The 16,141-nt window shown below is 49.1% G+C and overlaps 1 protein-coding gene and 1 long non-coding RNA gene across 2 annotated transcripts; one reads left to right on the top strand and one right to left on the bottom strand.

The window, feature by feature from the left end:
* Positions 1-505: 505 nt before the first annotated feature.
* Positions 506-8,563, bottom strand: LOC135249827 (rho GTPase-activating protein 24-like). The gene is made up of 7 exons (XM_064325425.1): positions 8,225-8,563; positions 7,295-7,502; positions 6,731-6,863; positions 6,485-6,555; positions 6,051-6,172; positions 4,132-5,056; positions 506-1,733 (listed from the first exon to the last, which is right to left on the bottom strand). The coding sequence occupies exons 1-7, from the start codon at positions 8,319-8,321 to the stop codon at positions 1,496-1,498; spliced, it is 1,794 nt and encodes a 597-aa protein (XP_064181495.1). The 5' UTR covers positions 8,322-8,563; the 3' UTR covers positions 506-1,495.
* Positions 8,564-12,935: 4,372 nt separating this feature from the next.
* LOC135252010 (uncharacterized) lies at positions 12,936-15,711 on the top strand. Its single transcript, XR_010329252.1, has 3 exons — positions 12,936-13,239; positions 13,581-13,624; positions 15,567-15,711. It is a non-coding gene; the product is annotated as an uncharacterized LOC135252010 (long non-coding RNA).
* Positions 15,712-16,141: the final 430 nt, after the last annotated feature.

Raw genomic sequence — 16,141 nt, 5'->3', positions numbered from 1 at the left:
TTTTCAGTCCCGCCCAATGCTGTCAGCCAGGATGATGTCATCAGTGCATCTGTTACTGCTGTGATGTCATGCTCTGGATGACACCTGCATGTGCTGTAGCGCCATAACGTCCTCACCAGACACCGCCACCTTCTCTCTTCCCGTAAATATTGTACCTGTTTTTAATTTTTTTCTCAAGCTGACACTTTGGAAATGCACAGGTGAAACCGCTGTGGGTTGTATGTAACTTAAAATGTCCTGTTTCTGTCATGTTGCTCCCTGTCTACTGAACTTCTCTGTGTGACTCAACACTTCCCCCTGGTGGCCATTTCAGGACGTGAACGTCCGGCTGTCTCGTGCCCTGTCCTCCGTCACCAAATCATAAGTATGCAAAAACTGGGAGGTAAAAATAACAGAAAAAAATAACGGTCAGCCTTGATTTAAAAACAAAGTTAGTGTGAAGGCGATGAGTACACATCAGAAATAAACGCTCGGGCAGAAGATGAATTCAGATGAAAAATTTCCCTTGATTATTTAGTTTTATTAGTTATTTTATTGCATTACAGTTTCTGTGTTCCCGCGGTGTTAAGTATATATTTGTATTTAGCTTATATCTCTGATTGTGTGTGCACCTGGCGTGCGGTGTGTAGGGAGAGGTGTGTTCTCCTGAGCTGATCCCAGATCAGTCAAATGCTTAGACAGAGGGCTCGAAGTAGACTGGGTCGTCCGGTCACCTTCTGCCCTGTGGAAGGACAGAATGGGTACAGGGGTAAATACCCCTCATATACCCCAGAGAGTGGGGGTACAGGGGTAAACACCCCACCCCATTCTCACTGAATGAATACATTGAATCATTAATAAATTAATTATTGGCCACTAGGTGGCGCAAAGCAGTCAGTAAGGGTGTCCTGTTTCCACCAAAGAATTCCAAGCTCTTCAAAAGCACCTGCTCTTGTTCTTAGTTGTCAGTTGGATGCAGGTTTAAACTGTGAATCCAGAGGCTCATACAAAGAGATGTCAAAATAGACTGGTGCTTTGTGTTAATGCATATGCTGCGCTATGTGTGTATAAACATAACTGTGTGCTAATAACAAATGCGTGTTAAAACAAAATTCGAAAATAGAAATCGGTCCGCAGAAGTGAAAGGTAACGGAGAGGTCCGGCTTAGCGAGATCCTGAGGGATTTTGTTGTGGGGAGTCGCAGCCAAGGGCGGATTAACAGCTTTAGTGGTTTTATCCCTGATGAGCCGCCAATCCTGGTCAGATAATCATAAATCCCTCATAAGTCTGAGGAATAATTTAAGAACCTGAGAACTTTTAAATGGACAATCGGTTGCGGAGAAGAGTCGAACTTCCCCTCCTTTTATGTCCACCAAGCTTGCGTATAGTCTGTGGCGATTATCAATTTAGTGCGTTGGCTTCGGAGGACGAACCGTCAGCCGGTTATCCGCCGACATTTTCGACGTCCGCTGCGCGCGAGAGCAGCAGACTAGTCTAAGCGCGGCGGCGCGTGATCTCAGAAACCCTGCACGATGCGTTCGGTTTTCTTGGCCTCGTTGTTGAGCTCGCCGAAGGTGTCGAAGAACTGCTCCATCTCCTGCTGCAGGGCGGCGTTGCGGCGGTCGGCGTCGGCCCGCGCGCGCTCGGCGTTGCGCATCTTGATTTCGGCCACCTTGTACCAGCGGCGGTGCTGATCCAGGTTCGCGCGCAGGCTGGACACCTCCCCCTGCAGAGCCTCGTTGCGCTTCTCCAGGCTACAAGGAGAGAGAGGAACCGCCGTCAGGACTGACAAGTATACCATACACACACACGCATATACTCACTCCTACACACGCTCACTCATACTCACTCACTCCCACAAACACACACACTCACTCACTCATACACACTCACTCCCACAAACACACACACTCACTCACTCATACACACTCTCAAACATACATTCACAAATAAACTCACATACATTCTCAAATGCACACACACAACACACACTCACTCATTCACTCTTACCTACTCAAACATATACACTCACACACACTTGCATACACACACACACACCCTGTCACCTACTCACACATCCATACACACACTCTCACATACTCACTCAGAAACTCAAATGTGTGGAAAATGTATGTAAAATACAAAACTTCTGATACTGTAATGCGAAGAAATCTGTATGTATTTTTGAAATGCATTCTACTCCGAACCTAACATATTCCAGCTCCAATGTATTGTAAATACAATTCTGAATTCAAACACACTATTTGAAGGTGTTAAAACATGAAATATATAAATATTTAATTATGACCCAAGATGACCAAATAAATGAACCAAATGACCCAATAAATACGGATGACCCAGAACTATCCCATTTCAAGAAACATGCACTGAGCAGTATTCGGGACATGATTGTCAGACAGACATGTTTGGAACGGGAACAAAATAGGGGTGAGGAGAGAGCTATCTAACACCCCACCCCCCCCCAAAAAAGTCAGGCGGAAAAGATGACAGTGTCTGTGCGGTCTCTCCCAATAGCCGATGGCCAGGGTTTGTAACATAAGTCTGCATTTCTAACCGTTAGCGTCGGGCGTCTGAGTCTGACGTGATCCGATCCGCGGACCTGGTGCCAGTTCGCCACGCGGAAAGTCCGCGGTTCAAGACGTCGCGGCGCTGACGCAACTCAAAAATACAGAAAACGCTGGTGGAGACTTGCCCCCTCCCCCGTACCAGACCTCCGTCTCTGTCTCTCTCGCTGTGTCAGATTTAGAATCACTGGGACATTTTCAGGTGTCTTGTTCTGTGCCCGTTCTGTAAATAGCATTTGTATCCAACCTTCCCCACTTAAGTGTCAGTTTCAAGCTTACGCACGAGGCGTTACATTATTTTTGCTCGCGGCTCATGATCAAGGGAGTAATTCCGAGAAAACCCACATCATAAAATATGTACATTTTGTTAATTCATGTGTACATACAGTCGATGCATTTTGTAACTTTGCATCTTTTGCCCTCAGTTAGCGGAATAACTTGCACGTGAGGGCGTAGTTTCAGTTCGGTCGTTTCTTGAATGTCTCCGCTCGTTACTCAGAAGAGGAAAATGTGAAATATCGTGACAGTCATACCCGAAAGCCACAATGACTCAGAATATACGGTGTCATTTTCGATAATGATGATTTCAAACTTGTCACTGCCGATAAGTGGTAAATTAATCCTCTGATGTATAATTTTCAAATACACATTTGTTGATTTATTAAATGTAAGCTAATTTCTACTATAAACAAAAGGATTCACCTGAGTTATACGAATAACAAGCATGTGCACATGGTAGGAAATCTTGGCTTGGCAGTAGGACCACACTGTTAACATATTCACATGAACATTGCCCTTTAAAATTATTTTGGCTGCGTTTCTTTTTTTAATGTCTGTGTTTGTTTTGTTTCGTAATGACTTAAGACATTAAAAAGAATTTCCTTATATACTGCCAAATGTACAGACTCATGAAACTTACTGTGAATACGAGCGTTTCTATATTATTTGACAGCCAGTGATGGGTAATTGTAAAATATCTTTCTTAACATTTTCCTGGCAGTCAGCCTTAACCGAATCGTGCCGCGTCACACAACCAATCGCTGTAATCAAGGGCTGAAAATTTGAGCGCGAAGTTACAGCATGAACACTCCTGGGCATTCTGCTTTTCAGATCAGTTATTTATTTATGATCAGAGAGCGGTTTCGGTGTCGGAAGAACGTTCAAATTCATATGGGGGACGTCGCCCATTTTAGAGCGTGAACGTGGTCTGAAACCAGAACTAAAGCAAAACAGTGGCAGGAACTTGGCACCTTGAGGAGAACGCGTATGTACTGTGAAGCGGTCCGGCTGGCTGGGGTGCGGAACTACGGAGGGGAAGAGTTTTAACCCTGTGAAGAGTAGGTTTTTTCTGAATGTTTTTTTTTTTTCTTTCTCCAAAATTCTAAGCTAGTGTTCTAGAACTCTGTTGCTTTCAGTCACCAGTAGCAATTGTGACATCAGCGTAAGAATGTTCAGTTGAGTGCATTCTAATCACATATCTGTGATGTCACACCTGAAAGGGTTAAAGCAGGAATTCTGGGACCGTGAGAAGAATTTGGGCAGAATGCGCGAGACGGACATTTCTGACCTTCTGATCTGCGTCTCGTACTCCTCCTTCTGCTGGGCCATCTGCTGCTTGAGCCCCACCACCAGGTAGCGCATGGTGGACGGGGAGGCGGGGGGGTCCAGGTCCGGGGCCGCCAGCGACAGGAGGTCCGGCGGCTCCGCTCTGAAGGGGAACAGGCCGAACCCGGGCCCGGGGCCAGGGCCGTGTTTCGCCTCCTCCAGGACGATCTCGCAGGACGACCAGGAGCTGCTGTCCCCGCTGTCCTCGGGCGGGGCCGGGGGGGGCTGGGCCTCAGGCCGGGCAGCGGGGGGGTCCTGGGGTCCGGCGGGCGCGGCGGGGTCCAGATTGTCGTAGACGGAGAGGGTGCTCTCGTGCGCGTTCCTCCCGCCGGTCTCCTCCCGCGAGGAGCCGCCGCTGCTGCTGCTGACGCTGCCGCGCCCCCCGGCCTCCCCACCCCAGCACGGGACGTCCCAGCTGTCCAGGAGCGTGGGAACGGAGGCGGGGGCGCCCGGGAGAGGAGGGGGGGTGGCGGAAGGAGGAGCCCGGGGCTCCCCGGAGCACCGCTGTCCCACGGGGCAGGGGCAGTTGTCGTAAAGGGGGTCGCTCACCCTCCTCGGGGAGGGACTCTGGCGGGGCGGGGGCCGGAGGTCCATCTCCTCCCTGCATGGGGGGGGCCGCGGGTCCTGGGGGGGGCTCCGAAGCGCGGGGGCCGGTGGAGGGGGCCGGGGGGCGCGAGGGCGAGGGCGGAGCAGTTCCCCTCCGTGCGGCGGGACGGCGGTGGTCTCCGGGGCGACGGCGGTCTGCGGGAGCGTTTCTGCGGTGATGTCAGCGCTCTGTCCTTGGCGAGAAGGCGGGTTCGAGCCCAGAGCGGCACTGCAGTCTCTGAGAAACAAGCTGCCGCTCTCTCTGATCAACTCTGACATCAGCTGCTGCACCAGACCGGCTCCTGAGGAGAGACATGACCATGTGACTCTCATACACACACTCACACACACATACACACACACTCATATACACACACACTCACACACACATACACATTCACACACACACACACACATACACATTCACACACGCACATACACACTCACACACACACACACACACACACGCACACTCACACACACACTACACACACACACACACTCATACACACTCACACACACACACACACACGCAGGAATGTGCTGGCTTGGGGTGGGGTGGTGGGGGGGGGGGGGGGTGAGACGCAGCTGCCCTGGCTGACGGGCCGGTTGGCTTGGCTGACTGTGAAAGTGCCCTGAGTGGGAGGGATGGAATTACAGACGGGTCTGCGCCCCAGGCCCCGCCCCCTTTAGGGGTCACAGAGGACGCGGGGGCGCTGCGATTGCGTAACCCGCTGCCCGTCGCCAGACACCCGCGGTTAGAGCTCGAGCCAGCTTTAACCACCGAGGTCCGATTTCCGCAGCGACCGCTTCACAGTTTAGGGGTCTATCTCAGTGCTCTGGTCCCCCCCCCCCACCTTGTTTCGCGTACAGGAAGTCAGATGAGGTCCCCGCGATGGCTGCATGTCCTGTTCTGAGTTTCAGCCGCGATAGCAGTAGCAATAGCGCCAATCGGCTGCGTCTGTCCGTCAAGCTGATTTATAGGTGTCAGTTCAGGGCCTGGGTTCTTGGGTGTATTCAGGATACCGGTCACAGATCAACACACACACACACACACACACACTCACAGAACACACACACACACAGACACACATATGCACACACATACAAGCCCATATGCTCACATATGCCATATCTGTTTTTTAACTTTAACGGTTTTCGATTTCACAAAACTTTGACAGTACATAGTGCCAAAATAAGAACTTTCGATATGTGTTAAAAAGCCAAAATGACAACAACAAAAAAAATGAAGATAAATGCTTTTTTTTTCTCAACACACACAGTTTGGAGGCCTACCCTCGATGATGGTTTCTGGGTCCTCAGCTTTCGGGCGCAGGATGTTGGGTCCAAACACAGTGGCCAGGTTCTGTGCGCTCATTCTGTTGATGTGAGAGTAGGACTGGACCTCGTCTAAGAACCTAAAACAACAAAAAAGCCCATCCTCTCAGGCTCAGCCACTGTTAACTGGCCAGTATCACTCCTCACAGTGCCCTACAACACTTTTTAATAAAATGTTTCCTGTTTGTTAACCAAGTACAGATGTCTACCATCCATGATGAGGTTACAGAATGGAGTGGTGAGTATTGTTTTTTTTTTTTTTTAAACCTTTATTTAACCAGGGCAGTCACACTGAGATTGACATCTCTTTTGCAGGTGAACCCTGGAGTGCTCATGGAGTGTGTGAATTAGCGTGTGTATTGGTGCAGAGTGTGTGCTGGTGTCCACTCCACCTGCAGATGTAGTGCAGAAGATTGAAGTTTGCCACGGGCAGCTTGTGCAGAAGTTTCTTCAAATCCAAGGCCTGAGCACACCAGAGAGAGCAGATGATAAAAAAGTACAGGCTTAGACTGAGTGTGTTGAAATGACCTCAACAGGTATGCATTCACTGTAATTAAAAGATATGTGAAGTGCAAATCCTCTTTATCTATCTTTTAGAAAGTCCCCGTCTATCACAGTGAGGTGATGTGTTGCAGTACCTGCTTCCTGCCACCGGGGGCTCCCTTCCCACACATCAGGAAGTCCTGGTAGTGGGAGAATGGGATAACAGGCTCAGGTAACTCCCTCAGGTAGAGCTTCAACAGGGATGCCACTGTGTGAACATCTGTACTACTGGAATACACACACACACACACACACACACACAGGCACACACGTGCACAGACATACACACACACACACAGGCACACACGTGCACAGACGTGCACACACACACACACACATTTTAAATTTCACAACACAGTTAAAGGACCCTAAATATGTACACCAGGGCTGTGTTAGACTGTGTAGTACATTAGAGAATGTGTTAAATTAGGAGGAGCATTGCCAACCCCATGGAGTCTGGTTCTCTCAGATTTTTCTCCTAAATGCCCCCCCCCCCCAGGGATTTTCCCTGCCACTGCTGCCCTCGACCTGGGTTTGTGGGGATTTGAGTTTGAGGAATGTTCACTGTGACAGATGCTATGTTAGTACCTTTATATTTGATTCTAATTTGATGCTGAACAGCTGGCGTACACCTGTGGAGGGAGGGGTTTCCTGGCTACCTGTCGAAGGCGGGCTTCTCTCCGGAGTCGAACGCCACCTGCAGCTCCTTGACCAGCGTGGCCTGGCCGGGCTGGCGGAACAGCCCCACCTCCAGCAGGCCGCGATTGCGGATGAACGCAACGCACTGCTCCACCACCAGGGGCGCCAGACGCTCGCCATACCGTCGCTCGTGAGACACGGTCTCCTCCAGCCGCTGCCCGAACACACCTGAGGAGGAGGGGAGAGAGAGAGGGAGAGGGGGTAAGAGAGAGGGAGGGAGAGGGGGGAGAGAGAGGTAGAGAAGGAGAGAGGGATCAGTGCTGTATTCATTCCAGGGTCTTTTGCAAATCAGCACTTGGAAAAGAAAGATATTAAATAAACAGACGGAGGGACAGGAAACGACAGAACAGCGACAGAAAGAGAGAACTCACACCGTACAGCTGGCCCACGTTTGGCCGAGCACCAGTGGAACATTTGGTGTGAAACTGGTTAATAGTTGACTGAGAAGAACAGGCATTAGTCATTAACCTTTTTTTTCTGCAATAGCAATGACCCCCTGCACGGGGTGTTTAACTTTCACAACACTGAGGAAAAGTTTCAGCCAGCTGGACTTGAAAGTCACTTTCAAATTACAAGGAGGCAAATTCTTTTTTTTCAGGCAGAATATCCACAGATCAAATTAGCTTTTACCTTTTTTCTCACTTGTGCACCTTGCATTTACCCTCACCCTCCTGGTGCGTTCTCCAGGGTTCTGTATTTGGCTGTGACTTTTAATCAAGCTGCTGTAGTTTTATGTCTCAGTTTCCACACGCATCCTGTACCCTCTAAACGGAGGCTTAGAGCTGAGTAGCCCAAAGAGAACTTCTCAAAAGGACTGTGCCCTCACTTTCTCACGGATGGGATTCGAACCCGCAGCCCCCCGGTTGCAGAGCCCCCCTGTTCGTACTCACGTCTCCTGAAGCTCAGGACCCTCTTGATCTTCCAGTAGGCGGAGTGTGAGAGGTGGCCCCCGTTGGTCCTGCAGGGGGACGGCTTGTTTTCGGGCATGCTTCCCGTACCCCGTGAGGAGTGGGGGGGCGGTTCCGAAGGGGGGGGTGGAGAGGACAGCCACTCCGGCGCTGTAGCTATGCCCCCGCCGGGTCCAGATGGCGACTCTGGCGGTCCTGTGTCTGCCCGGCCTCCCCCTCTCTCTCCACACCGTGGGTTTTTTTTGTTTTGTTTAGTAAACTTTCCACCCAGCCACAGACGCTGAGTCCTCCTCTCCTGCCTGCTCCCCTGCAGCTGAGCGGATAAGACTGTTTGTCCTGGTAAATGAGTCAGTGACTGGAGCCTGACTGGGGGGGGGGGGTGTGTTCGGGGGATATGGGTGGGATTCCCTCCTCTTAATCTGCACATCTGACCATTGAGAAAGAGAAAAAAAAAATTCCTCTGTGTTGTAACCAGACCCTCCATGCAGGTGTGTGAAGCATTTTAGCGTGTTAAAGTTTCACGTCAACTTCCAATTTATTATTTTTTTTACCATTCCTTTCTTTACTGAATCAACCATGCGAGCGAAAGCAGAAGTTTAAGAAAATATGTTTTATGTGAAATGTGATGTGAAATGATTTTCTGAATTAAGTGCGGCAGGATTGCTCTGGTTTCTCTTCTCAAAGTGCAGAACGGGTTTAACAGTCACATGGTCTGCAGCCTGTGGCTCCCTAGGGCTGGATTAAAGAGGGCGATGGTGAGTTCAGCTGATTCGAGCTGCTTAAAAACCTGAATTTGTGTGAAGGACTGATATGAGGCATGTGTGTTAGGTATGTGTGTGTGTGTGTATGTGCATATGCATGTGTGTGTGTGTGTGTGTATGTGCATGTGTGTGTGCATGCGTGTGTGTGTATGCATGTGCGTGTGTGTGTGTGTGCGTGTGAGGGAGCTGAGTGTAATACAGGGGTGTGGCCGGAGGGTGTGGTCTGTGCAGAATTCCGGACATTCCCGGCATGAGGGAATGGGCCCAGAGGTGCTGCTGCAGGGCTCCTGTGTCTCTCCCAGGTATCAGAGGCTCCTCTCTCCGGCTGCTTTTACGGCCTCAGTCTGTGTCCTGGGGTCCAGGTGTGAGCCGGGCAGCTGTGTTCCAGAAACACTATCCTCCACCCCCCCCCCCCCAGTCCTTTCCCCCCGGGTGGTGGGGGGGGGGGGTTTCCCTGCATGTGACCAGAGGGAGGAGTCCAGGTTGTGGTGGTGAGTCCCAGCAGATGGGGGGATGGGGGGGATGGAGAGCTGGCAGTCAGATCTTTAACTTCTTTAGATCAACCAACTGCCTCTCTTCTTCTGCCGCTCGTCCCTCTTTCTCCAGGAAGGCTTCGTTTTCATTTTTCCCCCTGATGCGAGTAGCTCTCAGAGAGAGAGAGAGAGGGAGGAAGAGAGAGAAAAAGAGAGAATGTGAGAAAGAGAGAGAGAGTGGGAGAGAGAGAGGGAGGAAGAGAGAGAAAAAGAGAGAATGTGAGAAAGAGAGAGAGAGTGGGAGAGAGAGAGGGTGGGGGAGAGAGAAAAAGAGAATGTGAGAAAGAGAGAGAGTGAGTGGGAGAGAGAGAGGGAGGAAGAGAGAAAAAGAGAATGTGAGAAAGATCGAGAGTGAGAGATAGAAAGGAGCAGTGAAATAGGCTCAGGCTTGTATGTGCCTGTTTGCAAAGCAAAGCCCTACTGTTATAAGACCATTGAATAGTATATGAGAAAATATGAATTATACCCACTTCCAGATATTTGTAATAAATTACATTCCTGTGAATTATGCAGTATTTGAATAGTATTTTCACAGAAGTCTGCATATTTATGATCTATTGCAATACATTTAAATTCTGGAAGGGTGTTGGGATCACTCTGTCTAATCTGTCTAAATGATGTCAGTTCCATTTCAGTTAAGAGCCAGTTCAGGAGGTGGAGTGCTCTGCTGGGCTTTTTTCCAAATCACGAAAGCGAAGTTCAATTAGTGTCTCCTGAAACCGTCTGAACCGGAATGGATGTGATCCAAACCCTGGCTGACATCACGGGTGGTTCTTCGGCACTGGGAGGGGGGGGGGCAGGGGGGGGGGCCGGGGGCATCCCGCTGTAGTCCACAAGCAGAGCTCACACAGACGTGAGTCCAAGGAGGACGTTTCATGCGCACACATACTGTGGTGAAAGATGAGTTGCCATCAATCCCAGCTGACATCACGGTCAGTTAGGCCCCGCCCTTCAGGGCTGCCAGCCCACTGGGTTTGATACCGGACCGTGAGGCCCGTCCACACACTGGAACACGGTGTCCTGAGTTTTTTTTCCCCGCTGTTATTGTTGTTCAAATATTCACATTACAGCCGGTGGCAGTTGGCATTGGAGCGCTGGCGAAGCAAACAGGCGGTACCTCCCTCTCTCTCTGTCTCCAAGGTGACCGCTCGCACTGACCTTCAGGTTTGAAGTGCGGCGGAGAGAGCGAGAGGCTAGAAAAATCATGTTTTAAAAAAGGGAGGGGGGGGGGGGGGCGGTTACACAAGCCAGACCCAACCAAAGTCACCCCCCCGCCCCCCCACACACACACACAGAGGCATGTGGTGCACAATGCTACATGGTATCTGAAGACTTGTTGTGGGGGAAACAGTCCTGGTGGGGGAGGGGGGCGGGGCAGGGGAGGGGGAGCACGAGAACAATGCCGCACACTGTTTCTTTTGTGTACTGTAAACTCACAGTGGAAAACACTCGGGATAGTATGATTATTATGGCACTGGTTTGGTTTGCCACTCAGAGGTTGCAGGTTTCATTCCCACACGGGGCATTGCCACTGTACCTCAAGCCAAAGGTACTTAACCTTGGGGCTTCTACATATAGCATGATGTATAAATTGATTGTGCATAAATTATTTATTAACACAAATTAATAATAATTAATTGTGAGCTTGTGTAGGTTTGTCTGGTTTAGGGTAAAGGGCTGGACAGAACTGCTGTAACAATCTGTCAGCTGTTCAGTATTTTTCATTTTGTTTTGACCAGTGAACCTGCAACTGTACCCATTTTCCAGAACAACGAATGTCATACAGGAACATATGACATGTATCTAAAATCATATTGCTTAGTGTGCAGCTGCTAAAGATTTGTTTTGATTTAATTTTATTAACTTTTTAATTCAAAATTCATTTTGATTCACTTTTTGATTCAAGATTAGTTTTGATTCACTTATTGATTCAAGATTCACTTAGATTCACTTTTTGATTCAAGATTCACTTAGATTCACTTTTTGATTCAAGATTTGCTTTGAATCACTTTTTGATTCCAAGCTTCTCAGCTCCTCGCTCTCCGAATTCACTGCCATTTTTTTTGTTTTGTTCGCCGCCCAGGCCGCTGTGTCCGTGTTTGGACTTCGAGTCCCGTCGATCGAGTTGAGTCACCCCCACAGCCCAAGGAAAGCCGAGGGTCGATTCCGAGGCTCAGATTTCGACCCTGTGGGAAAGGACCCAGAAGTGGCCGGGCGGCGGTGACCGAAGAGACGGGCGTTTAGTGTCTGCCTCGGAGGCGTGTCTCCCACAGGCATGCTGGGAGATTATTTTGTGGTCACAAGGTCGTGGGAGCTGATCCCTCCAGGGTCGTGACCTGAGTCAACCGCAAAGGATTATGGGAGAGAACTCATCTTCAAGATCAGCGTCTGCAAATACTCTGTCATTGTTCTCACCCTGTTATAAGGTCATAGGAAAAGGGAGATATTGAAGGAAAACACTGGGGGTGGGGGGGTGGGGGGGTTGCAAGTGGGTTAAGGGAACATGACAGATGAGAATAATGTGTAGTGTCTACAGTTCTGCGCTGAAAAGGAAAACCATAAATCCTTTTACCATAATAAACAAACGGCATCCTTGAAAAGTCATTTTTGCAGACTTGGCCATCAAACCATCTGAGCGAAAATGTTCTGGCTCCCCCACAGCAATATTCAGACCAGGAAAAAAACAACTTTAATGGATGTGTAGAGTGAACAATTGAATAAATTGGTAAAATACTTGACATGGAAGTGCACTAAATATAGAAAAAAAAACTGGAGGACTTTTTCAGAAAAAGCTTTTTGCAGTTAGTGGGGTTGGTAAAATATATTCGCTTTTTACAGTTTTATCTGAAGTATCGGTCCGGATTCATGGTGTTCTCTCTCCGTCAGCTGACATTCTGAGTGGGATGGTTTTGTCCCTGAGAATGACAGCATGTCCTTGCTGGGGGGAGACTGATTTCCCCTTTATCTTTTATCTCCTGGTGGAAAAGAACAAGGACGTGAGAGATACTGTAAGTACTGTATAAACTCACTGCACACGCACTCACGCTCGATCACATCGATGACTGGACCCCATACAAGGGCTCCGGTAATTATGCCAGTAAAATAGCATTTATTTCTCCATAGGCAATCTCCCTAATGCATCCACTTGTGCTGCCCGGTCAGTTTGATGGTCCTCGTGTCACCCCATCAGACAGACGAGGGATCATAAAGAGTGAGTGATTGCACTGTGTTAAACTTTTGAACTGTTTTTTTACATTCTCTCCCCCTCCTTCTCACTTTCCCTCTCTCTCTCTCTCTCTCTCTCAACCTGTCTCTTGCTCTCTCTCTGTCTGTCCCTCTCTCCCTCTCTCTCTCTCATCCTCTCTCCCTCTCTCTGTCTGTCCCTCTCTCTCTCTCTCTCTCTCTCTCTCAACCTCTCTCTCTCTCTCTGTCTGTCCCTCTCTCCCTCTCTCTCTCTCTCTCTCTGTCTGTCCCTCTCTCTCTCTCTCTCTCTCTCTCTCATCCTGGTATTCATGAGTCCCTCCAGCAGATGCTCTCAGGCGCATGAATCCTGGCTCGGCGGTCCGGCGTAATTTTCCGTGAGAAACGTTGGCGCGCGATCCCGTCCGTGCTCCAGCACGCGGAACCCACCCGGGTGGCCTGGCAGGGGAGACGGGCGCATGCCAAGCTGAGAGAGAACCAAAGCACACCCACAGATCCCTCCGTAAGAATGCACTGCGTCCACGCCACTTCTGTTTGCGGGCTGGACTTTCTATGAGTAGCCGGGATAACCGGTCCTGACAGGCTGTGCAGAACGTCATTAGTATAAAATCGAAAAGAAGTATTTACTTTTGCGTAGAGGTGCTACCCTCTAGTGGCTGCAGTATCTTACTGCAGATTTTGCGTACGGCGTTGCTTAATAGTAACCAGCTAATGCCAGTAAGTGTCATTATAACCAGACGTAAAAATCGTGCCGAGATTTGTGAATATTTTGTAATAATAGCTGCCTTCTTGTTTTTTTTGTGTTTTGTGTTATTTGAATAACGGCGTAATCATTCGTGTCAGCTCGGGCAGGTGCGGACGGCTGGCTTGTCATCGTCATTAGCAAGGTAATATTTGAGTAATTTTCATTTCCGTTTGAAAACGGCTCTGTTGTTTTACCGATATTAAACAGTATTCCTCGGGTGACGATACCTCAGTCCTTCTCCGTTCGGCCCAGTGAGCCGCTTGCTTCTGAGCTGAGCTGTTGCCAAAAGGAGAATATCAATCAAGAGGCTAAAATTAGCCGCTGTACTTCCCTGGCACATTATTACGGGTCAGCGCCGATGAGAACTGCACAAGCGTGACTAAAATTGTGTAACCAATAGATGGCGCTGTTGTTTCATACCAGACAAGAATGCTCGCCTGTGTTCGGGGGACGGGCGTCGTGTATATTTTTTTTTCTCATTGATGGACCGTGACGGAAAAAAGACCGTTATTTTTTTATCATCGTATAGGCACATCTAAAACCAAGTTATTTTTAATTTGTTTTATTCTCGCTGGTCCCGGGTGCAAGTGGCTCTAAAATAATTCCTCAGGTCTACAAGTATTTTAATTCCTGTGGAACATTAAAGCATAACAGTACAGTAATTGAGGCTGATTTGCAGTTCGTGTTCACAGTTCGTCAGCTTTCAGGTTTCATTCTTTTTTATTACAACATTTTTACAGGGGTAATTTTTAACTGACTCACTCTGTGCAAAACGACTGCCTCAATATCGAACCAGCTTCAGAGCCTACACCGATCCACAACAGGCTAAGATCATGGCCAACATTGATCCACATGAAATCCAGAACTGTTTATATGCAACGACCCACATCAAAAGATTACATCCATTGATTCCCATCGAACTCATCACCAGTACGTCACCAGGCTCAACACTACACCACTCCTCAGACCAAGCAACATCTGCTCTTGGGTCAGCCTACACCTTTTCTTCTTCGTCTTCTTCTTCTTCATGATGAGAAATGAGAGTGGGAAATCTGCTTTTGTACCTCAAAGACAACATGGCCGCTTCCTTACCCCTTCACGGGACCCCAGGTCACGGTTGGTATTGGTACAGGTCGGATTTGACCCAGACTGTAGCGAACAGTCTTTATGCAGACCATAGCTGGATGGCTTTTTTTGTTTTGTGTTGTTTTGTTTATTTGTCAGCAGTAGCTGCTGTTTTAGCCGAGTAGGTTGGTCTGAACAGTGTCCGCTTGTGTGAAAAACACTCCTGACTGTACACAGCACAGGTTCTCACCTCTGATTGGCTGCATTCAGGAACACAGCACAGATTCTCACCTCTGATTGGCTGCATTCAGGTACACAGCACAGGTTCTCACCTCTGATTGGCTGCATTCAGGTACACAGCACAGATTCTCACCTCTGATTGGCTGCATTCAGGTACACAGCACAGGTTCTCACCTCTGATTGGCTGCATTCAGGTACACAGCACAGATTCTCACCTCTGATTGGCTGCATTCATGTACACAGCACAGATTCTCACCTCTGATTGGCTGCCTTCTGGTAGTCCCAAAGCATAGCACACTGCCGAAGAGTTTAAACTGACCCGAGCTCAGACTGAACTCAGGTAACTGTCCAAGGTCCTGAAAGTGTCTGTCAGGACATTACACTCCAGAGGAGGCGTGGCTTGGCCAATATGAGATCACTCTTATAACTGATATCCTTCTACTTTGTTCCTATAGCACTTTCATGTCACATGTACCTCCATCCAGCACTTATATTGCACTTGTACCATTGTCTTGACGCTGCAGCTTGTTGTCAATGTCCTAGTTTGACTTCACCTCACTCTCTGACCTAGTCTATGCTTACTGCGTGAACTGGACTTAATGTGTTCATGGCTATGAGTAACTGTTACATAAGTCATAAGTGAGTATTGTACCTTATCTGACCTGTGGTTTGTAGTTGTTCCAGTTACCTTCGGTATGCACTTCGGTATGCACTATGCCCCCCCCCACCCCCCCCCCCCAACCCCACCCCGCTCTAATGGCGGCTTCTCTTACACACAGGAGAGGCTGCGGTGTTCCTTTGTGGCGATGAAGAGGTTAAGTCCACCCAAAACCGTTCCCTCCTCTTCCAGCTCCTGCGCAGTTGTTTGTAACCAAGGCGACAGCATCCATGGAAACGCTGATCCTCGTGTTTTAAATAATAAAGCAAGAGGTGAGGTGGAGGTGGAGGTGGCGGGGGTGGATGTGGAGGGGACGGGGTGGAGGGGACGGGGGGGGGGGTGGAATGTGCAGGCAGGGAAAATTATTTTTAGACTTTATCTGAAGTAAAAAAAAATATATAAAAAATAAAAAACAGCAAGCAGAAATTATAGACCCTCCTCAGCCCAGCAGCTCCAGCTGAGAGGGAGTTTTATACCAGCCAGTCTCAGTGAATACCACAGCGCCCACGCTCCACAGCCATGGACAGCACGCAGGGTGGCACACCTCCTGCCAGCAGGTGTAGTGTGGGGGTAGGGGGGGTAGCGGGGTATTGAGGGGTAGAGGTGGTAGTGGGGGCATTGAGGGGTAGATGGGGTAGCGGGGTAGTGGGGGTAGAGTGGTAGTAGGGGGTAGAGGGGTGTTGGGGAGTAGAGGGG

Source organism: Anguilla rostrata, chromosome 3 (genome assembly GCF_018555375.3).
Source record: "Anguilla rostrata isolate EN2019 chromosome 3, ASM1855537v3, whole genome shotgun sequence".
NCBI lineage: Eukaryota > Metazoa > Chordata > Actinopteri > Anguilliformes > Anguillidae > Anguilla > Anguilla rostrata.
Note: the sequence above shows the minus strand (reverse complement) of the source record. Positions and strands in the feature narration are given on the sequence as shown.

Excerpts from the sequence above, each read along its gene's own strand:
- LOC135249827 (XM_064325425.1), bottom strand. The coding sequence starts at position 8,321 with ATGCCCGAAAACAAGCCGTCCCCCTGCAGGACCAACGGGGGCCACCTC. Across the intron at positions 6,864-7,294 it reads GAGAAGCCCGCCTTCGACAG|TAGTACAGATGTTCACACAG; the intron begins GTAGCCAGGAAA and ends TGTGTATTCCAG. Across the intron at positions 1,734-4,131 it reads TACGAGACGCAGATCAGAAG|CCTGGAGAAGCGCAACGAGG; the intron begins GTCAGAAATGTC and ends CTCTCCTTGTAG.